Source organism: Euprymna scolopes, chromosome 5, assembly GCF_053919585.1.
Source record: "Euprymna scolopes isolate OS-2025 chromosome 5, ASM5391958v1, whole genome shotgun sequence".
Classification (NCBI taxonomy): domain Eukaryota; kingdom Metazoa; phylum Mollusca; class Cephalopoda; order Sepiida; family Sepiolidae; genus Euprymna; species Euprymna scolopes.
In genome coordinates this window covers 60,403,371-60,427,351 of record NC_136486.1, presented here as the reverse complement: position 1 = coordinate 60,427,351, position 23,981 = coordinate 60,403,371, and the positions used below count along the sequence as shown (strand labels likewise).

Sequence of the window (23,981 nt, the reverse complement as noted above, 5' to 3'; positions counted from 1 at the left end):
CCTGGTGAAAGCTAAATCCTAAAATTATTGAGCATGAGCAATCGAAGGATCAATTCTCGTGCTGGCAGAAGTGGAAAACGCCGCCTTCAGGACTCCAGCTGCAAAAAAAAAACAACTATCGATGCATTGCACATTTCCTTGATGGAGAAAGAGAAAAGGAAGTTCAGAGACATTCTGTACAGTGTTTTAAACGTCATACTTTTTCTTGCACGGCAGAACCTCTCATTTAGACGACATCGCGAGAATACGTTCTTATTAAACAAAGGTAACTCCTTGGAGCTTGTTGAATTGTTATCTCACTACGATGTAGTATTAAAGGAACATCTTTTCAGCATCCAGCAAAGTGCCGACAGTCAGGTAATATTTTCGTACATGTCGCCTGAAACACAGAACGAGTTATTTTCTTTTCTGGTAAAATATGTGATTGGAAAACACGTTGCTGAGATAAAAAAAAAATTGCAAGGTACGTTGGTATACTTTTTGATAGCGCAGCAGACGTTTCGCATGCAGATAAAATCTCAATCAGATATGTATATATCAGCTATAGCGCAGTGCAGAGGTCATTTCTAGGATTTTTATATTGTAAAAGTAAAACAGCTACTGCATAGTCTTATATCCTCGAGCAATAAGAAAATGAAGGACTAGATTTTAAGTGCTATCACGGTCAAGAGTACGATAATGCTGCAAGCATGGGCGAAATCCACGATAATGTGTAAAAAAAAAGATAAAGGATATTAATCCAATGGCCGTTTTTGTATTCTAATCATTCTTTGAACCTTTGTAAGTAACATTCATTTTCTAACAATACCTTTTTACATTTTTTGGGGGTCGTACACATTTTTCTGCTTTGTCGACCCATTGCTGGGATTTTTTTAGTAAAGTACACTGATTTTACAGTGAAGAAATTGTTCACATGATTATACAGTGAAGCTGGTGATACAGAGATTTAACCCCTTTGCAATAGCTATTGAATCTTTGTGATATGTCGAAAAGGTAATAAGACAAAAGGCGCTGCGTACGATCTGTTGCCAGCTATACGCGACTTTTTTTCCATTGCTTTTTTATTATTCTAGAGTGGCGTTTGACAAGCAGTAAACGTAGCTCAGAAGTACAGGCAAACAACAAGCATTACTCTGGACATGGATGCTACCAAATTACAAGCCCTCAAGGTCTATTTGGAATAGCAGCGCACGAATAATGTTGATAATGCCGAAGAGCAACCACTTGCAAAATGTGAAGAAATTGATATCTTTACAGAAAGGAGAATCAGAAGACTAGAATACCAGGAGAGAAGACAAAAATACTAGATTGTCATTGCAGCAGAAGAATAAAAAACAATGTTACTGTGTCTTGATCGTTTTCATATAGAGTTGGATACCAGAGTATAGACAGTGAATGACATTTTGTTGACTTTTTTTGCCTTTCAACCAGATCATATTAGGGAGAAATATAGTTGTCTGTTGACAAGCTCACAGCTGTGTATCATGAGCTATCTGAAGAAGACCTTTGTCTAGAAATGCCACGTTTAAGGCAACACCGATAGTCAGCCGAAATAAACTTGGGGGAAGTCAAGCATTGGATTGTACTACAATTCCTACAGTTTATCATCAAGTGGCATTTTTGAGCCATTCCTTCTGAAAATATGTTTCTGTGGCATCGTGTGAAAGAAGGTTCTAAAATAAAACTCATAAAAATGTATCTCCAATCAACCATGAGCCAGTCGAAACTGTCGAATCTGGTTGTTTGGTTCATTGAAAACGAACTTACAAGACAAATAGATATTGACAATGTTACTGGCAAGTTTGCCAGAAGGAAAACAAGAAAACATTCATTCTAGGGCTATAATATCGAGGGTACATTCTTTTGTGAATTGTTATGTTGTACATCTAAATGTTGTGAAAGTGAACATTTGCTATGAAAGATCAAAGTACAACGGGTTGTAGTGTTTTATGTAATGTTACGATATAAAATATTTATTGGGATTTGTTTTGTCTCCGCTTTTTAATACGCTATTCTATTATTTTTTTTTTATATAAAAACCAGAATAAAAAATGGAAGAAACGAACATTTCTTTTTCTTTTATACATGTGTATTTCAAACTTGATATGATGTAAAAATAACAAAAGGTTTTCGATACTTATGCAGTTTTGCTACCGTGATTTGTCCAGACTTTCACGAGCTTTTCCGAGCAGACATCGGGAAGAATCGGGATATGCCGATGCAGAAACTGGACAAAAACCCAAATAACGCAAAATAGTTGCTTTAGGAGAAAATACTCAAACCACCATTAGTAATGTAAAACTTTTACTTTAGAAAATGAAAAAGCAAATGAACACTAAGTAAGATAATTTAAACAAGATATGAAAACAAACATATTTTCTAGATGTTGTTGCAGGAAAACTTTTAATCATTTTTTTTTTATTTATTATTGCTTGCGGGCCATTGTTGTTGTTTTTTTCTAGATAATTTTTCTTGTTAGTTATTAATTTATTTTTGCCGATGGTTATTGATCGAGTTTATATTTTTGTTTGTTTTTATTTTTTTACTGACTTTTTTATGTAGAAGATATGGGGTATGGCATTTTTTTTTAGCTGCAAGAGCAAACGATAACCAGGAAGATAGAGAGGAGAACGTGGAGAAAGTAAAAAAAATAGCGGAGGGTAATATTGAGTTACCTTGTTCATTATGCAAGGGAAAAGATTTTTGAATTTTGTCTGTCAGGTAGCTTTCTAATAGTTTCTTTGCTTTACTTCGCTCCATATTCTCTCTTTTTTTTTTTTTTTTACACAGTGATCACCACTTATCAAGGCCCGGAAGCCACTCAGGGATAAGGGTTATTGCAAGTACATCACGTTAGTGAGGAGATTTTATGAAGTGTTTAATTAGGGGGGCGGTTCATTAGGAATTTGTTAACATTAGACTTGAAGACATCCAAGTTGTAGTCCGGAGGGAAGCAGGCAGACGGAACAGAGTTCCACAGGCGTGCAGTTCTAAGAAAGAAGCTTTGCTCATGAAATCCGCGTTTTGATTTAGGCACAGATATAGAGTGGGGGAAATTTTTCACAGTGGATTCAGCTAGACCGGTGATTTTCGTGAAAGTTTGGCGAGGGGGGACCAGGGATTGGAGTTCAGACGAGCACCTGCCATGAAAATAACGATAAAACAAGGATAGGCTCGCAACCTCTCTTCTGTGGGAGAGGGGTTGCAGGGTAGAGAAAAGGGCATCCCCCACTAAACCACGAAGTCTATTTTGTACTCTGTCAAGGCATGATAGGCTGTTTTTGGCAGCTCCTGCCCAGATATGGCAACAGTATTCCATCCTTGGCCGTACTTGGCTTTTATATAGATAGAGAATTGAATCAGTAGTGAGATATCTTCTGGAGCGGTAGAAGGATCCCACCATCTTTCCTGCGACCTTGGCAACAGACTTGATGTACGTGTTCCATTTTAGATCAGAAGTAAAGGTCAAACCCAGAAGCTTGTCAAAACACGGGGCCTCACCCAGACGAGAGCCATCCATCACAATTGATGCCAGCTGGGGATCAGAGCGTTGATGATGTAAGGATAGGAGTTTGGTTTTAGATGCATTAAAGGTAACTAGCCACATCTTCCCCCACTGAACCACGCGCTCGAGATCAGAGGAGAGAGAATCCGAGAGAACTTCGTCATTTACAGCCTTTGATGTGTTGCCGTAGATGGTCGTGTCATCAGCATAGATGTCAACGAATGATTTAAGTATGTGTTTAGGGAGGTCATTGATGTAGATCAGGAAGAGAGTTGGGCCGAGGATTGACCCCTGAGGGACTCCAGCATTTATATTGCAGGCCTCCGATTTTTGTCCATCTACCACTACTCTTATGAGCCTATCGGAGAGAAATGATTTAATGATTGAGAAAACATTTCCAGTTATACCGTAGCTGGAAATCTTGTGAAGTAGACCCTTATGCCATACTTTGTCAAAGGCCTTTGATATGTCAAGAGCAATTGCCCTAGAAAGGAAGCCTTTGTCAAGAGATTCACTAATCCTGTGGGATATAACCGTCAGCACATCTGCGGTAGATCTTGCAGAGCGGAAACCATATTGTGTGTCACTAAGAAGGTTGTTTCTGCTGAGGTGGTTGACTATTTCTCTATTTAATATTGATTCCAGTAACTTACTCATAACACAGAGAAGACTTATTGGTCTGTATTGAGAGGGAGATGACTTATCACCTGAATTCTTAAATACAGGGCAAACTGATGAGGTCTTCCAGGGGGTCGGAAAGCACTTCTCCTTAAGGCAGCGCTTAAATAGTTTCGTAAGTATGGGAGCAAGTTCTGGTTGAAGCTTTTTTAACACTATAATTGGGATGCCATCAGGGCCAGTTGCTTTACTGGAATCTAGGTCTTTTATTAGCTTGGCGACCTCATGCACGGATATTTGTATATTACCTAGCTTGTTCTGTGTTATAGGAGGAAATATGGGGAGTTGATGGCCTTCGTCGCATAGGGTAGAATTAGCTGCACAGTTCTTTGCAAATAGTTTGGCCTTGTCTGACGCTGACGAGATAACCTCTGGTCCATTGATAATGGTTGGGATAGAACGCACACTTCTGTTCCGGATCCTATTTGTTATTTGCCAAAACTGGTGGGAACCAAGCCGCTGATCAGCTACCTTGGATTTAACAGACTGGGCATATAGCTCTCTTGCATTTTTTATTACTCTTTTGCAGTGGTTGCTGGCAGTCCTGAAAGCAGCTTTAGTCTCAGTGCATCTATTACGTTGGTAGTTATGGAAAAAGTGATTTCTGTGCGCGATAGCAGCAGCACATTCTGGGGAGAACCATGGCTGGCTGTTAGGTTTTTGTTGGAATTTTTTTGATGGTATGAATTGGTCTATGCCTACAATTAACCATTCGGTCAGATCTGATACTATAGAGGACACTTCCTTTTTAAACATGGAGTGCAGAGGTAAATCAGATATGAATGTACGGAAGCTATCCCAGTCAGCCATAGAGTATCGGTATACAGTACGGTGGAGGGGTACGTCTGATGGCTTCTTACATTTTGTTTTTATCTTAACTGATACGACGGAGTGGTCGGAGGATCCTAAAGGAGAATGAACGGTACATGAACATAGCTCAGGGGAAGTTGAAAGAAAAAGGTCTAAGAGGCTTGCATATTGATTGGGTGTATCGGGCACACGGGTGGGTTCGCGAACAATCTGAGTGATTAATTATGAACTCATCTAGGGAAGTGGTCGGCCCTATTCCAGTTTCACATAGAAATAATATGTCCGGTTTCGTCTCCTGTAATTGGGTTTCAACCTCTGGAAGGTTGGAACGTAGACCCCTGATATTGGAGAAGGAGACCTGGTAGTAGGGGTCTACGCTGGAAGATGGGGTTCTAGGTTTAATCGAGTTTTTATTCTGGAGATATTTCATGTTGAGGTTTGGAGATTTGTGGAATAGGTCGGCATACTTGGTTAGAGCAGTACAGAGAGGGAAAGTAAGAGAGAAAAAGACAGGAAATTTTTTTTTTTATTTGTAGCACACGAATTGGTAAAGCCGTAACAATTACCCACTAGTATGGCATCGAGAGGCCCCACCAGAGACTACTGCATGGTCCAGATCCACTCACCAAATGGCAATACAGCAGTCCCAGTACTTTGCGCCTGCTGATAGGACAGCCTCCTTAGTGGTTAATCCAAGGTTCGGGTCCCTGACTATCAGGCGGATAACGTCAGCCCAGACAAAACGTTTACCTCCAGCACCCTTACTAGTGACATGGCAACAAGGACAGACAAAGACAGAAAAATATCCGACATCTCAGACTACTGGTCACCAAGTAGTACCGACCTTTAAGCAGCTTTTTCTTCACCCTTTGTCAGAAACATCACTCATTGAATGAGGACTGAATGACAAAATAGGAGAAGCGAGAGTTACTGGAGCTGCCGATAACACATCCACTGTATTATCTACTCTCCATGCTAACTTGAATTCGATTGATTAAGCGACTCGGCATATCCCGTTTCCTCTCGATATCTGCCCGAAACTGCTCGTAAAGGTTCGGAAAAAATCGAGGTAATAAAACTGCATTAGTACCTTTTTTCTGGTCTAGATTTAAGTATAAAGTAAAACGGTCGGTAACGCAGTTTCTTTTAATTTTCTATTCTATTTTAAGTGTATTATTTCTTCTTTTCTTCGTAATTTTGTTCCCCCCTATTCATTTATTATTATCATCACTTGATCCTCTTTTATTCTATTTCATTCGCTCCGTTTCATGAGTTGATAAGACAGGTACGCTGTTATGTGTCTGTTTTGTTTTCTAAACCATCTTTTCCGATTTTACTCACTTCCTCATAACAACCATTAATTAATTTCTTTATTCATCCAATTACAAAGTGACACGTATCAGTATAGATTTTCTTCCTAAAATAGTTTCCATACTCGGGTTTCATACTAGTAAATAAGTTTGCTAATGATATTATGAACAGTTACGTTTATTTAATCTTTGGATTTGAATTGATCGTTTTTTTCGTATATCAGTTTGTCTATAATTATACTTGTAAGTCGAGATGTAACAGTCAGAAAGAAAGTAGAGCAAGGATGAAATTTAACGATAGTTAAAAATTCAGCATAGGGTTTAGTGGGGGTCAGTGGGCGGACATTTGAACGGAACAACAAACGAGGAACGTATATGAAAAATCGTCTCAAACCCGTCGTATATATTCATGCGAGTTAAACTTACTTGAGATGACTATATTAAGTTGCTGGCCATTGTTGTATAGCGCTGTGTATGAATGCTGACTGCAAGAAATCGATACGTGGGAAGCAGACATACACATTTACTATTCTTAACATCTAGTTTCAACTTCATGAACTAGTGTGCAATAATAAGGCATAAATACAATAATATTTTTCCGGTAAACTCCGGTTTTGCCCAGTAATTTGGATGCTTTAAAATTAGGCGATAATGTAATTTGAAGCTAAAGTATAACTGGATAGATGAAAAACGAGTACGTTGTTTACGCTATACATGACTTAAAAAATAGAAAATGTAATTTTATTTAAAAGTAAATATAAAAATGTTAAATCCACATTTATCTCTCTCTCTCTCTCTCTCTATATATATATATATATATATATAGTAATTTATAAAATATATAAGGCGATTAAGCTACACTGAATATTCCGCGTTTAATCCACTCTAGGACTCTTTAGGCTTATGCACATAAGCCTGAAGAGTCCTAGAGTGGATGAAACGCGGAATATTCTTATAAATTACTAACTAGCTCTACCTACGTATTGAGCACTTTTGAAGTAAATACTTAAAGTTTACGCATAAATCTATACTTTCGTATATTAATTTTATGTGAGTAAATTAAGTAGTTTTATATATATATATATATATATATATATATATATATATATATATATATCGGTAATAATAGAAGGAACGGTAAAGAATTTACAATTATTCATGTATATTTAAAAATCCATGCACTAATTTTTGAAATATACATGAAGAATAATTGTATTTTTTCCGTTCCTTATATTATGGCCGATAGTATATATATATATATATATATATATATATATATATATATATATATATATATATATATATATATATATATATGAATATGTAAGCATATTTTTTGTATAAAGAATAAATCTCACTTTTTACAAGGGAGTCAGCATTTATAAAAGCCCGAATGTTACTCCAGGATAATAGCTTATCAGTGAACATGGCTACTTACATGAACGATGGTGGGCGCAACGGTAAAGACATCGCGTTTTTTTGTTTTGTTTTGTTTTTTTTACACGTTCTTTGCTTGATTCGCGGTACGGGTTCGAGCCTGCTTGCCAACTACCACATTTTTTTTCTTGCTCAACACAAATCTCCAAGCTCCCGGACAAAGTCTGGCACCTAAACTAGTCTAGCTGTAATGCACATGGTTATAATACACGTCTGAATAATCTATATGTCTATAATATATATATTACTCAAACTTTTGTTTAGTATTCATCATATAATAAACGCTTTACATCTCAACTACGTTTAATAACGTTGCAATGCATATGTCTCTAATATACCTGTATAAATATATATATATATATATATATATTTCCAGAATATATCTACAATACAGCTATGTATAAAACATATTTATAGATCTATCAATAAGGCATTTGATTATAGTATCCTAATGATAATTAGTTAAATAATACATTAATCTAAATGCATTTAGACCATGTATCTGAATAATGATATTAATTTCAGCATTGCAACAGGAGTAAATATTTGGTGATTCGGCAAAAGGCGTAGAGACACGGAGTTTATTAGCTACACGCCGGCATTTGTTTGACAAACGATTAGATTAATAATGCAATCAATCGTTATAATATGAGATAATCTTGTGCAGATATATGATCTCATGTACGTTTTCAAACTATCCAGAACTGTGTAAGTTATAGTTTATATTGTTTTGGCTATCGTGACACTGACAGAAAACTTGATAGCCTGCAACCGGTCGATGAAAATATGAATAATGTATTCGATGTATTCGATTTGAAAGATAAGTAAATACAAAGATTTAATTTCCGGTAGAACTTCATATGTTTTGTTTTAGTTTTCACTTTTTTTTAATAATCTATGATATAAATCTCACCTGTCTGTTTAACTGTATGTATGTAGTGTGTATGTATGTATGTATTTATGTATGTATGTATGTATGTATGCCTTAAACGACGACGGATTTTCACGTGATCATTTTCATTTTGAAGCTCGACGTCTCCGACAACAAATATCGAAAAACTGGCTAAAAACATTAATTCCTTCATCATCAACTAAACATTTTCTAAAAGGAGGGGTCGATTTTCACGTGATCGGTATCATTCTGAAGTTCGACGTCTCGAACGACAAATATCGAAAAATTGGACAAAAGCATTACTTCCTTCACCCTCCACTGACAGTTTTCTACAAGAAGGGGTCGATTTTTTGCGAGCCATTTTTATAAGTCATCGTATCGGTTTGATTTACTTTGCCTAATTTCAACTTCCGGTCGCATAAAGGAATAGCGGTAATACGTCAGATTTTCTTTCACTTTCTTTTCCGCCTTCGCGTCATAGGTTCCAGCCTGCCTACTAGCACTTTTTTCTTTCTTTTTTTTCTCAACAAACACTTCTAAACACCCGGGCAACGCCGGTCCACCAGGCTAGCCCTTAATAAAATATTAATAGTACGTTTTGGAACACATGTTAATTTATAGTATATGCATATATTTTATACAGAGTTTATGGGTCTAGAAAATAATTCTGCTTGTTTTTTTCTTAGTTCGTACAATACGATTTGAAAAATGCTAAATACAATTTACGAAAGCCGAGCTGCTTCAGAATAGGCCGTAACAGCAACATGGAGCTTTAATAAAGGTTAATCTAGCAATCATGGCCAAGAATATGGGAGTTACCCCTTTTTAATGTAGCACAGTTTTTGAAAACCATTATAAAAATATATGATTATTGGTGCAAAGGTATGAGAAAAATAATTTTATGGGCATTAAGTCTTAAAAAATGGCCAAATATTGAATATAGCTGATACCGACCGTTTGCAAAACAAGGCTATAATAAATTTATTTCGAATGTGTTCAATGTGTTATTTGTTTTGAAATAAATTGCTCTATACGTGATTCTTATTAATCTCTACATTTACAAATAGTAACTACTGTTTTTGAAATCTTAATATGGTAAAGGCAATATCATGTGAGAAATTCTCCCATCTTACCGTTCTTTATCTTTATCGTGGTTTTATTCTTAGTATCACTTCCACTGAGGATTGAACATTTAACATTCGAAATAATGACACGAATAACTGTTAATAAACCTTTAACACTTTTATCCGTCATGTAAGGTTCTAAAACATATAACTTTCTAGACTGAATAATTTATATTGTTCTTTACAATGTGACTTTATGTGTTGTATTGAACTATGTAGCACATTATTACTTTCTGGGAAGTTATTAATACTTGTTATTTAACCTCATTTAGGTCAGTTCCATATAAAAAATACAATAACTATTTTTATAAAAAAATGTTAATAAACTCATATTTCTCGGATGATATGATGTTCCTGTGTAAAATTTATTTTGCGCTATTCAGAAACCAATCAGCTTCAGCTAAAGATATTTTGTATTATACATATTTCTCATTCCGTCGAATTCCCACATGCTCTGCTAGTTTTTAATAAATTTTACAATAAGCTGTCTATATTGTTTCTGTTTACAATGAATCTATTTATAGTTAATCTATTCTATTACATACCTAACTATCAAACATCTGCCTATAATACGTTATTACATTTGTTTTATTGGTCTCCCGACAAACAGTGGGTGGACCTGGAAATTCCCCCTTGTCCGTTCGTCCATTCGTCTGTTCGTCTGTATGCACTTTTCTACGCCTTGAATTTTTTTTTTAATTTTGCATAAATATTAAACATAATATGAGTAAAAAAAAAATAGCAAAACGGATTTTCCGGGAAAACTCCGGTTGCCTCCTCTAGGGGTGCCTTTCAGGTTAAAATGGCTAAAATTGACACATTTGTGCTTATTTAAAAAAAAAATTGATGCCTTGTATTTTTATAAAACTTTCTGAAAACTTGTAACTAACTGATTTCTATATAGTGTTGTTTGTCTATACTCCGCGATAACTCTTAGGTGTGCACCAGGGGCTCTTTTAGGTCTAATAAAAACACTCCATTTTGGGGGCTATTTTACCATATTTCTCCAAAGTTTTATGTGTATGTCTATTTAGTAGTTTTGCATGGTGCTGAACAGAAATTTAAATATGATAAGGCCTTGGAAACTTTGGGGGCTAAATTAGTGGGGGGGGCAATGATGGATTTAGTCATTTCTTTTTTTGCATGGTGCAGAATTCAAAGTGACGTATGTTAAGGCCTAAAACTGCACAGTTTGTTCATTTTAATCAAGATTTGACGTCCCCTGGGGAATTTTGCAGCTAACTGGGGTAAGGACAAATGCTGAACTTAGTCATTTTCTTATGCCTCAATCACTGTGCACTCGGGGGGGACAATAATTGCTTCATTGTGTCACTTAAATGAAAGCTCACAGAAATACTATTTAAGATCCATAAATATTGGAGTGTCCATTAAATGTGTTTAACAAACGATTTGTTATAAAAGAAGCAAAGAACATTAATTTCAATCTCACCAATTGAAAAATCATCGGTCATAATATTGATTTCTTTTGATTTCCTGTTCTTCTCGGATTCGAGTATAAAAATTCGTCTAGTGCGGAAGAGAAGGCATCGCAGTGACATTACTATATAATCACGTGGAGAAAGGGGTACCATGGTTTGTATAAGCCAGTGTGATGTGCTTATGCTGAAAAGAATCTGATTTGGACTGCGGTTATTTGGAATATTTTTGTTCATATAAAAATAATGAAAAATACAAATTTACAGAATCTATTGTCCAAAAACCGAGAATATAATAAACATTTACTTAATCGACGATCATTTTTTTCTTTAATATAATTTGTGCCATATATATTTAGACATATATGCATACATATATGCATATATATGTGTGTATATATATATATATGTGTATTTATATACAAGCATACAGATATACCCATATATGTGTATATATATATATATATATCATTTAGATATGAATATACTTAAGACAGCATACGTAAAGCCCTTTATATATATATATATATACTTGTTTATTGTTATATAAACATGCTCACATCCTGCTGCTACAAATAGCCACTTGTTTCAATCAAACAACAGATATCATCAGGCAGCGACTTGACTATTCAAAAGTTCAATGAATAATGGATTTTTATTTTAGGTAGGAACTCTTAAGAAGTTGGAGTTAAAAAACTTAAAACACAGGACTTTAATTAAATAAAAAAGTAAAAAGGGAGAGGCAATTTAAATAAAGTTAAAATATTACAATGGGGGGAGAGTGATTGAGAAGAGAAAAAAAAGGAATAGAGACAGAAATAGAGAAAGAAAATAGAGAGAAAACAAAATAGAGAGAAAAAGAAGAGAGAATATATATATATATATATATATATATATATATGATATGGAGAAGAAAAGAAAAAAGATATAAATGGTTATAATAAAGAGAATAAGAACTAGAAGGAAAAGGAAAGAATAATGAGATCTAGTTAAATAGAGAAAGAGAGAAAGTAAGAATTTGACAGTATATAGAAAAAGAAAAAGAAAAAGATCTGCGTGTCAACCAATTTATGAACAATTATACAATTCAGTAATTAAACATATTATTACAAATACAAACAGAAGATACAATCCAAGCGTCAGAAATGAACGTGTCAAAAAAGGCAGTGAATGTATTCAGCTAGCATATTTATCATCTTACATACGTCCACGAGTAAAATCAACGCAATTCAAACATACGTCTACCATTAATTAGGCCCTTTATGCTAAGTGATATAAGTTTAAAGTTTTCGCGTTTTTATTAGATAAATATATGAATAAAAGAAGAAAATAATGATAAAACAATATTAAAATTATTATTAATAACAATAAACATAATATTAATGATAATTATAATAATAATAATAATAATAATAATAATAATAATAATAATAAAAACAGAATAAAATTAATATTTATTATCTTTTTAATATAACATATTTAGCCATAAGAGGGGATTAAATAAATTAAATAGGTCCAATAATTATAAATAAAAAACTACTAATATTTATGTATATAAAAAGAATACAATACAAATATATATATATATATATATATATATATACACACATATATATATATATACAAATATACACACACATACACATATATATATGTATACATATATATATATATACATATACATGCACATAAGTAAAGGTGTAACTATACTATTAAGTTGGAAGTTTAAGCTATTTAAGTACAGATATAAAGTCATATTAAATCACAAAATAATACATTCAAGACCAGATTACTAATAACACAGATACAAGTACACTTACCTATAAATATATAAATATATTCAGGCAAAAGAAGTAATTAAATCAACGAAATACTCAAAAATAGCGACGCACAGGTAGATAGTACCCAAATTAAAAATAATAAGATACATATGTATATACTCACAGAGAACCAACCGACATACAAATAAGCATATATATACATATATAAATATATATATATATATATATATATATACATATATAATCTTATGTATACACATACATACAAAAAAAAAACCAACAACGCACACACACATATATATACTCACACATAAATATGTATAATTTACATAAATTATATATATAGAAATACATAAGAATACAAATAATTTGGCAAGACTACAGATAGATGCATACACACATAGAAACATACAAATGGATTGAATAAACATGGGAGGGTATACCAAATAATATAGAAATATATAGATCTAAGTACACACGGTCATAAAATAAATACATAGACACATACATATACACATAGACACACAGGTATATAAGATAGGAGAAGTAAAGAATGAAATCAGGAGAGGAGAAAGTATATTAATAGTATTTTAATAAATTATATAAATCAGTGACAATTTTTAATTTATTTAAATTTTATATCTAAACTAAATTACTTAAAAGATGGGTTTTATAATGTTTGCAATTAATTGAATTTTCGTGCGTCTTATTTAATAATTTATCTCTTTCTCTAAAAGTAAGTATAAATAATTTCTCATAAAGACATAGGTAGCAAGGCGAGTTTAAAGATGAACATGTTTTCGCTTTCTTTAAAATTTTCCAATTTACTATTGGGGCGTAACCTTGCTCTACTAGTTCATTGTAATATTTAGACAAGGAAGTTCTATTTTTGTACTCATTATTTTCAAAAGAGCACTTATGACCGGTAAATCTTTCTTTAAAATTGTTATTTGTCATTCCTATGTAATATTTTTTTTCATTCGGATTTTCCTTAGTAGAAATAGTTGCTTGGTACACTACAGAAGTAATTTGACAATTTCCTTTAAGAGGGCATTTTGATTTAATTCTACAGTTACAACTTTCGGTAGCAATGGGTGTGCTATTTTTGTTTAATATTTTGTTATTATGTTTTTTAATTATTTTTTCAAGGTTTTCATTACAGCTATAACTAAGTTTTATTGTATTTTTATTGAACATTTTATGTAGTATGTTATTAATAGGGAAGTGCTTTTTTAATTAATTTAAGAATTTCATTCCTAGATTTGTTTTAAGTTTCAGATTAAAAGGGGGATTGTACCACAGGATTTTTCTCTTACGGTTTCTATTTGTATTTGTGTTTGGGTGTGTTGGTTCTATGAACTCAATTTGGGTGTTTTTGTATCCACTATCCTTAAGGGCCCTGTTATAGAAATATTTATGTTTATTAAATGTTTCAAGATTGGAAGAATTGTCACTGATTCTTTTACTAATGGATTTGGGGATATGCCTAATGATAGATTTTGGGTGATTTGATAGGGGGTGTACATAAATTGGGTTTGAGTTTTCCTTCCTATATGGTTGGTAGATGCCTTTCCTTAAATCAAAGTTCACATCCAAAAAATTTACAGTTTTAACATCTGATATAATATCTACTTTTAATTTAATTCTACGGAATTCATTTAAGATAATCTTTTTGGTTCTTTCACATTTAGGGCCGTTGGATTCCTTGATGATCATCAGTCCATCATCACGATACAAGCCTATATCCATGACATTGATGTCTTTGGTTAAGTTGTATAGTATGAATAGACCTACTAAGTCTGTCATTTCAGCCGAATCCAAAGACCCCATGAGAAATGTCAAACAGGTCATTTTGATCTTTTTTCAACCACTGATCATTTCCACTAATTAATGTAGTATTTCTACATGTCCGTACAATTTCAATTTCAGTGTCTTTTATATCAGACAGGAGTTTAGCAAACTCCATCACCTCTTCGAATAGTTCCTTAGATATGGAGGGATAGTAATTCACAATATCGAATTGTAAGAAAGTACAATTTTTTATTATGTATATTGGAAAACCATTTAATGGTATCCGCTGTGTTAATCCATAGATTTAGTTTATATGTAGATTTAATTTGATAGTTATTAACTATCAAATTAAATCTACATATAAACTAAATCTATGGATTAACACAGCGGATACCATTAAATGGTTTTCCAATATACATAATAAAAAATTGTACTTTCTTACAATTCGATATTGTGAATTACTATCCCTCCATATCTAAGGAACTATTCGAAGAGGTGATGGAGTTTGCTAAACTCCTGTCTGATATAAAAGACACTGAAATTGAAATTGTACGGACATGTAGAAATACTACATTAATTAGTGGAAATGATCAGTGGTTGAAAAAAGATCAAAATGACCTGTTTGACATTTCTCATGGGGTCTTTGGATTCGGCTGAAATGACAGACTTAGTAGGTCTATTCATACTATACAACTTAACCAAAGACATCAATGTCATGGATATAGGCTTGTATCGTGATGATGGACTGATGATCATCAAGGAATCCAACGGCCCTAAATGTGAAAGAACCAAAAAGATTATCTTAAATGAATTCCGTAGAATTAAATTAAAAGTAGATATTATATCAGATGTTAAAACTGTAAATTTTTTGGATGTAAACTTTGATTTAAGGAAAGGCATCTACCAACCATATAGGAAGGAAAACTCAAACCCAATTTATGTACACCCCCTATCAAATCACCCAAAATCTATCATTAGGCATATCCCCAAATCCATTAGTAAAAGAATCAGTGACAATTCTTCCAATCTTGAAACATTTAATAAACATAAATATTTCTATAACAGGGCCCTTAAGGATAGTGGATACAAAAACACCCAAATTGAGTTCATAGAACCAACACACCCAAACACAAATACAAATAGAAACCGTAAGAGAAAAATCCTGTGGTACAATCCCCCTTTTAATCTGAAACTTAAAACAAATCTAGGAATGAAATTCTTAAACTTAATTAAAAAGCACTTCCCTATTAATAACATACTACATAAAATGTTCAATAAAAATACAATAAAACTTAGTTATAGCTGTAATGAAAACCTTGAAAAAATAATTAAAAAACATAATAACAAAATATTAAACAAAAATAGCACACCCATTGCTACCGAAAGTTGTAACTGTAGAATTAAATCAAAATGCCCTCTTAAAGGAAATTGTCAAATTACTTCTGTAGTGTACCAAGCAACTATTTCTACTAAGGAAAATCCGAATGAAAAAAAATAGTACATAGGAATGACAAATAACAATTTTAAAGAAAGATTTACCGGTCATAAGTGCTCTTTTGAAAATAATGAGTACAAAAATAGAACTTCCTTGTCTAAATATTACAATGAACTAGTAGAGCAAGGTTACTCCCCAATAGTAAATTGGAAAATTTTAAAGAAAGCGAAAACATGTTCATCTTTAAACTCGCCTTGCTACCTATGTCTTTATGAGAAATTATTTATACTTACTTTTAGAGAAAGAGATAAATTATTAAATAAGAAGCACGAAAATTCAATTAATTGCAAACATTATAAAACCCATCTTTTAAGTAATTTAGTTTAGATATAAAATTTAAATAAATTAAAAATTGTCACTGATTTATATAATTTATTAAAATACTATTAATATACTTTCTCCTCTCCTGATTTCATTCTTTACTTCTCCTATCTTATATACCTGTGTGTCTATGTGTATATGTATGTGTCTATGTATTTATTTTATGACCGTGTGTACTTAGATCTATATATTTCTATATTATTTGGTATACCCTCCCATGTTTATTCAATCCATTTGTATGTGTCTATGTGTGTATGCATCTATCTGTAGTCTTGCCAAATTATTTGTATTCTTATGTATTTCTATATATATAATTTATGTAAATTATACATATTTATGTGTGAGTATATATATGTGTGTGTGCGTTGTTGGTTTTTTTTTTGTATGTATGTGTATACATAAGATTATATATATATATATATATATATATGTATATATATGCTTATTTGTATGTCGGTTGGTTCTCTGTGAGTATATACATATGTATCTTATTATTTTTAATTTGGGTACTATCTACCTGTGCGTCGCTATTTTTGAGTATTTCATTGATTTAATTACTTCTTTTGCCTGAATATATTTATATATTTATAGGTAAGTGTACTTGTATCTGTGTTATTAGTAATCTGGTCTTGAATGTATTATTTTGTGATTTAATATGACTTTATATCTGTACTTAAATAGCTTAAACTTCCAACTTAATAGTATAGTTACACCTTTACTTATGTGCATGTATATGTATATATATATATATATGTATATATATATATGTGTATGTGTGTGTATATTTGGATATATATATATGTGTGTGTGTGTATATATATATATATTTGTATTGTATTCTTTTTATATACATAAATATTAGTAGTTTTTTATTTATAATTATTGGACCTATTTAATTTATTTAATCCCCTCTTATGGCTAAATATGTTATATTAAAAAGATAATAAATATTAATTTTATTCTGTTTTTATTATTATTATTATTATTATTATTATTATTATTATTATTATTATTATTATTATTATTATTATTATTATTATTATAATTATCATTAATATTATGTTTATTGTTATTAATAATAATTTTAATATGTTTTATCATTATTTTCTTCTTTTATTCATATATTTATCTAATAAAAACGCGAAAACTTTAAACTTATATCACTTAGCATAAAGGGCCTAATTAATGGTAGACGTATGTTTGAATTGCGTTGATTTTACTCGTGGACGTATGTAAGATGATAAATATGCTAGCTGAATACATTCACTGCCTTTTTTGACACGTTCATTTCTGACGCTTGGATTGTATCTTCTGTTTGTATTTGTAATAATATGTTTCATTACTGAATTGTATAATTGTTCATAAATTGGTTGACACGCAGATCTTTTTCTTTTTCTTTTTCTTTTTCTATATACTGTCAAATTCTTACTTTCTCTCTTTCTCTATTTAACTAGATCTCATTATTCTTTCCTTTTCCTTCTAGTTCTTATGCTCTTTATTATAACCATTTATATCTTTTTTTCTTTTCTTCTCCATATCATATATATATATATATATATATATATATATATATTCTCTCTTCTTTTTCTCTCTATTTTGTTTTCTCTCTATTTTCTTTCTCTATTTCTGTCTCTATTCCTTTTTTTTCTCTTCTCAATCACTCTCCCCCCATTGTAATCTTTTAACTTTATTTAAATTGCCTCTCCCTTTTTACTTTTTTATTTAATTAAAGTCCTGTGTTTTAAGTTTTTTAACTCCAACTTCTAAAGAGTTCCTACCTAAAATAAAAATCCATTATTCATTGAACTTTTGAATAGACAAGTCTCTGCCTGATGATATCTGTTGTTTGATTGAAACAAGTGGCTATTTGTAGCAGCGGGATGTGAGCATGTTTATATAACAATAAACAAGTATTATCAGCTCTTTTTATTGAGCACTATCTAACAACCTCGTTGAATTCATTAGTCCATTACTTTTGAATATAAAAAAACCCGAGTATATATATATATATATATATATATATATATATATATATATATATATATATATATATATATATATAAACTTATGATTTAAGAACGTTATTCTTCTGTAGGAAAACAACCATTTTTAAAATAGCCTGATAGTTTTCTTAGTGTTGTTCCAATGTAAATTTTATATTAATATATATACACGTATATATATATAGAGAGAGAGAGAGAGAAAGGGTGAGAGGGAGAGACAGAGAAAGAGAGAGAGAAATTTTTAGCCTTACACAACTTAAGCCAAAAATTAATTTTCATAAATGAGTCTAGTAAATTTCACACAAAGAACGGATGCCATAAGAAAGCATAACAATTTGATTAAAAAACGTACCAGTCTTCTGCCATGGATTCATCGTAGTTGATTTTTCTTTTATGAATCGAATTACATTATCCTTGTAAACTGAAATGAAAAAATTGAAATTAATCCATTTACATATTGCAATTGTGCAGGTTTTGTCACAGGAAATCAGTCTGTGTGCATCATTACAGTATGTTGTTTAGAAAAGATATAATGCAATCTATTTAATTTCTTGCAGAAAATAATGGTGGGCAGATATTTCCCATTGGTAATATTCGAGATAAATAGTTAATATTTACAAATAATAAAACGAACAGTAATATTAAATTATTTTTGATTTTCAAGCTCGAAACAGGAACATTTTACGTACTGATAAAGCTATTTTTAAGAAAACCTGTTTAAGATTTTGTATATAAGGTAAATAAATGGTACTGAAATGATTACTGGTAATCAAATGTTTTGTTTGACATCGTGTTCATTTTTTCCAATACCCAAAGAGTGGGCATCGTGACGCACAAGCGTTAGGCACTATAATCCTCTTGATTCGTCGATATATTTTTGACCTTTAATCTCTATGTGCTTAACAACTATTTTTGCAATTTTCTGCGTCATAAACGTTTGGAACCTACAATCGAATAAGGGTTGATTACAGTCAAAATGTTCCACTTTTAATTTAAAAAAATCACGTCAGGTGTCGATTTACAATGAGAGTATATGCAGTAGAATGAAACGCATACAAGAAGTAACTATAGCTCCACAAACGACCAACACACCACTTATAACATTAATCGTGAATGTGTAAAAGTTTAGCAAGCTTTAAGAGACATATTGACACCATTTATTTAATTGAATTTTCACCCTGAACAAGGCAGAGTGCCACTTTTATGAAGGGGGCTGTTATCAAGGACATAAGCTGCACAGATACTATGTAGTGAGTTGAGAAGCAAGATGTCTATTCACATTATGCGTGAACTTCTGCATGTAAGTACACTTTGAGAAGCAGAAATCCGGAAAAAGAATTCCAAAGCCTACAAGTCTTAGGGAAGAAATTATTATAGTACAAGTGTTTCTTACATCAAGAGATCTCTACTGTGTTCGTGATGGATTTGCTTCTTGTCGGGTTTGTCGGGAGAATCCATGGCGAGGGGGTGCAAGGGCTTGTAAAACAGGCAGAAGGACACAACATTTTGTCGATGGTACGAAAGCTGAAGCTTATATGACAGGTAAGGTCCTATCAGTACAAGAGTGTGAGACTAGTACCAGATGCACCATCACAGCTGTGAGAGCAATACTCCATACATGGGCGAATTGTAGTCTTGTAGAAGTACAAGATACTTTCAGACGTAAGTAAAGTATTCCAGCACGGTTTCAAGGGGGCTGTCTTACATGGAAACTCCATTGATATACAAAAAAGTGATCCAGAAAATCAGAAGACAATAACCATACACACAAATACATACACAAGTAGCTACCTACACACACACACACACACACACACACACACACGTATATATATATATATATATATATATATATATATATATATACACCTTCCGAGATGTTCTTGAAAGCTGTCTCAAGTATATATATATATATATTAATACATATATATATATATTATGCAGCTATATATATATATATATATATATATATATATATATGTGTGTGTGTGTATATGTCATGGCAATCAGCTATAACCCAAACCGCCGTCTTACAAGTAGAAATATTATAATCGTAGGGACGATGCCATCGTGACACGCTAACTTAGCGAGAAATCAGTAATAAAATCTTTAGAGTGTAATACAAAATATAATTATTTTAACTGTTAAACAATGTCGTTCGATACGAGGTAGTCCAGTACTAGGTAGGTTCAATCCGCTGTCGGATTTATCTGCTAATTGTTTGATCTCTGTCAGCTTTCTTGTATGTGTGGCGTGGTTGCTCAGTTGATAGAGTGCTCGCCTCGTATGCCAGAAGCTCGGGTTTCAGATCTCGAGTTCGGATTTGTTTAACTGATGAGCCTAAAATAAGGCGAAACTCGAGTCTTAGACTCCCATTTATTTGCTGTGATAGCTCTTGTGACTTTTTCTAGATGTGGAAATAATTTGATATATATATATATATATATATATATATATATATATATATATATATATACTTGCAGTTCAGACCGGATTTTCTCGGGACCTATGTACTGTTCATAACTTCATGTGTATATCTGTGTATATATTAAAACGTTCGACTCATGTCAAGTTAACCTACATCCAAAATTTTAAGTTCATGTTGGCGGAGAAGTTTGGTAAAGTCTACAATGTTCAACTCTTTCAACCTTGACTTCTGAGCAGCCAAATTCTCGCCCCGAAACTGATTTAAATGCTTGCCGCATGCCTGAATAGGTTTTATGTACAATTTCAAATGTTTAGATCCAAAATTGCCTGAATAGTTTACCATAGAACGCAACGGTTAAATCTTTTGAACTTTGACCTTTCGACAGCCAAATTCCCACCCAAAACCGAGTAGTCCAGTCAAATTGTGGCTGAACCTCAAACAAATTGCTAACAAAGGTTTTTAAATTGCATTATGGGCAAGAACATCTCCTCTTTCAGATAAAAAAAAAGTTTACACAAAATTGACCTTGCGGAAAGGGGTCAACGACCGCCATCTTTAAAGGGTCCCCCCGATTCTAGTTTCCCTCTCTCAACTCAATTATTGTAAAGATATCTTCAAAAATAACAAATATATCAATGTGAATTTTTTATAAATCAACAGTTTTCATGAAGTTGAATATAATTATAGACTCATTGATTTGGTTTTATGTGATTTTGGTTTACAGTATATCAACCCTTTTAGATTATTTGATACTAGTCCAGTCAATCTAGCTGTTTTTTTTTTTTTGTCTACACCTCAAATAAATTGCTAACAAAGGTTTTTAAATTGCACTGTGCGAGAGATTATCTCCTCTTTCAGATAAAAAAAAGTTTACCAAAATTGACCTTGCGGAAAGGGGTCAATGACCGCCATCTTTAAAGGGTCCCCCCGATTCTAGTTTCCCTCTCTCAACTCAATTATTGTAAGGATATCTTCAAAAATAACAAATATATCAGTGTGAAATTGGATAAACCAACAGTTTCCATTAAGTTAAATATAATTATAAACTCATAGGTTTGGTTTTATTTGATTTTGGTTTACGGCATATCAACCCTTTTAGATTATTTGATACTAGTCCAGTCAATCTAGCTGTTGTTTTTTGTCTCAACCTCAAATAAATTGCTAACAGAGGTTTTTAAATTGCATTGTGGGCAGGAATATCTCCTCTTTCAGATGAAAAAAAGTTTATTAAAATTAACCTCGGAGAAAGGGGTCAACGGACGCCATCTTTAAAGGGTCCCTCCGATTCTAGTCTCAATTACTGTAAGTATTTTTTTTTTATTAGCCGCACCTGCTTGTCGTCCCTGGCCGAAAACAAGCAATAAAATATGAAAGTTTCTGGTTTGCAAGAACTTTTTGAACTTGTGTATGCTGAAACACAGTCAACCACATGCTAAGTGGCAAAGCAATTGCAAGAGCCATTCGTGTTCACTTTTTAGTTGCTGCTGCTCTGAATGCTATTTTATTAGCAAAAGCCTATGATTTGCCAGTTTCACATGTCACTGAGCATGATCAACCCAACACTGATGCAGAAGAGTAATTTCATCAAAATGAAGACCTTAAAGAAGCTCAGGGGCTATTGATAGGTCTCCTTGGTGGGACTGAGAGATTGGATAATGTTCTGTCTTCAGAGTCTGTAACCAGGATTACTCAGAAAATCAACCATGTGAAGGATGCGATGGTTGAGCAGCGAACAGCAAATTGTGGATTCAATACCTTGATATGGTGAAGAGCCTGCAACTGTTTATCAAAGCAGAGCGCACCGGGAACTGGGAATTTCACCTTGACGCTGTTAGGAAAATGCTGCCAATATTTGCTGCAGCAGGACACATCCTATATGCAAAGTCGGCGTATCTCTATTTGCCAAAAACCCACCCTGAATATACCAGACATTTTCGGAAGGATTCCATGTGATTAGACGGAGTGATCGCTACTGGGCTGGCTTGTCAACGGATCTGGTTATTGAACAGGTGCTAATGAGAAGCCTGAAGACGTCTGGAGGCCTTACTCATGGCAGAGAAATGGATGAAATTCAACGATTGGTAAGGACGCTATCACTGTCAGCTTGCGCGGAAATCAAGTTTACAATGCAAGAACTAGCAGGCATTCATTATAGCACTAGTGACCAGCATCAGGAGGCTACTTCAGCAAGAAAAGAGCGTGATGTGAGGGATACATGGAAGGTCCTTGCGTTTCTCTAGACATATGACCCTTTCACGGAAGATCCGTCCATTCACAGCATTTCAAGTGGAGTAACTGGAGACAAAAAGGTGAATGTGGACAGAGTAAACTCCATAGGAGAGGCAATCATAGCTTCAATGGCTGGAGAAAATGTACAAGATTACACTTTAAAAAAAAAGGATCAAGCAATTACACTTGGATCAAAAGTTTCACTCAGCAAAGATGAAACTGTTGAGACTGATTCACAACTCCTATTCCAGAGACTGTGTGTGCTATCTAATAATGAACCCTCAACCCAGGAGCAGCAAGAACATTTTCAATCTGAGCTGTGTGGTTACCCACCTGCTCTTTTTGATTATATGTGATTACTGCGACAGGCAAAAAAATCTGCTTTGACAGACGCTATATGGGAACTGACTTCTCATGTACAATCAGGTCCACAGTTATCAGATCCACAGTATCTCTTTGATGGTGGAGCACTACTTCAGCGTCTCCCTTGGCAACAAGGTCGCACATTTAATGAGATATGTGACCAATACTGTAGATATGTCACAAATAGATATGGAAAAGCATGTGTTTTCTTTGATGGATATGAAAGTGGCCCATCCATTAAGGACTCGACTCACCGATGCCGAGCAGGGAGGTTTGTTGGAGTTAATGTGTCACTGACTCCTTTCATGGTGTTCAAATTAAAAAATGACGTTTCCTTGCTAATCGACAAAACAAACAATTGTTTATCAACTTGCTAGG

The 23,981-nt window shown here is 33.1% G+C and overlaps 1 protein-coding gene across 3 annotated transcripts in view; it reads right to left on the bottom strand.

Moving 5' to 3' along the window:
• LOC145276815 (uncharacterized) overlaps positions 1 to 23,981 on the bottom strand; it is a 475,667-nt gene that overhangs the window by 349,623 nt on the left and 102,063 nt on the right. For all 3 annotated transcript variants that reach the window (XM_080128147.1, XM_080128146.1, XM_080128148.1), the window contains exon 3: positions 18,936 to 19,004. In XM_080128147.1, the coding sequence (XP_079984273.1) occupies positions 18,936 to 19,004 (69 nt within the window). The remainder of the gene's footprint in view (positions 1 to 18,935; positions 19,005 to 23,981) is intronic.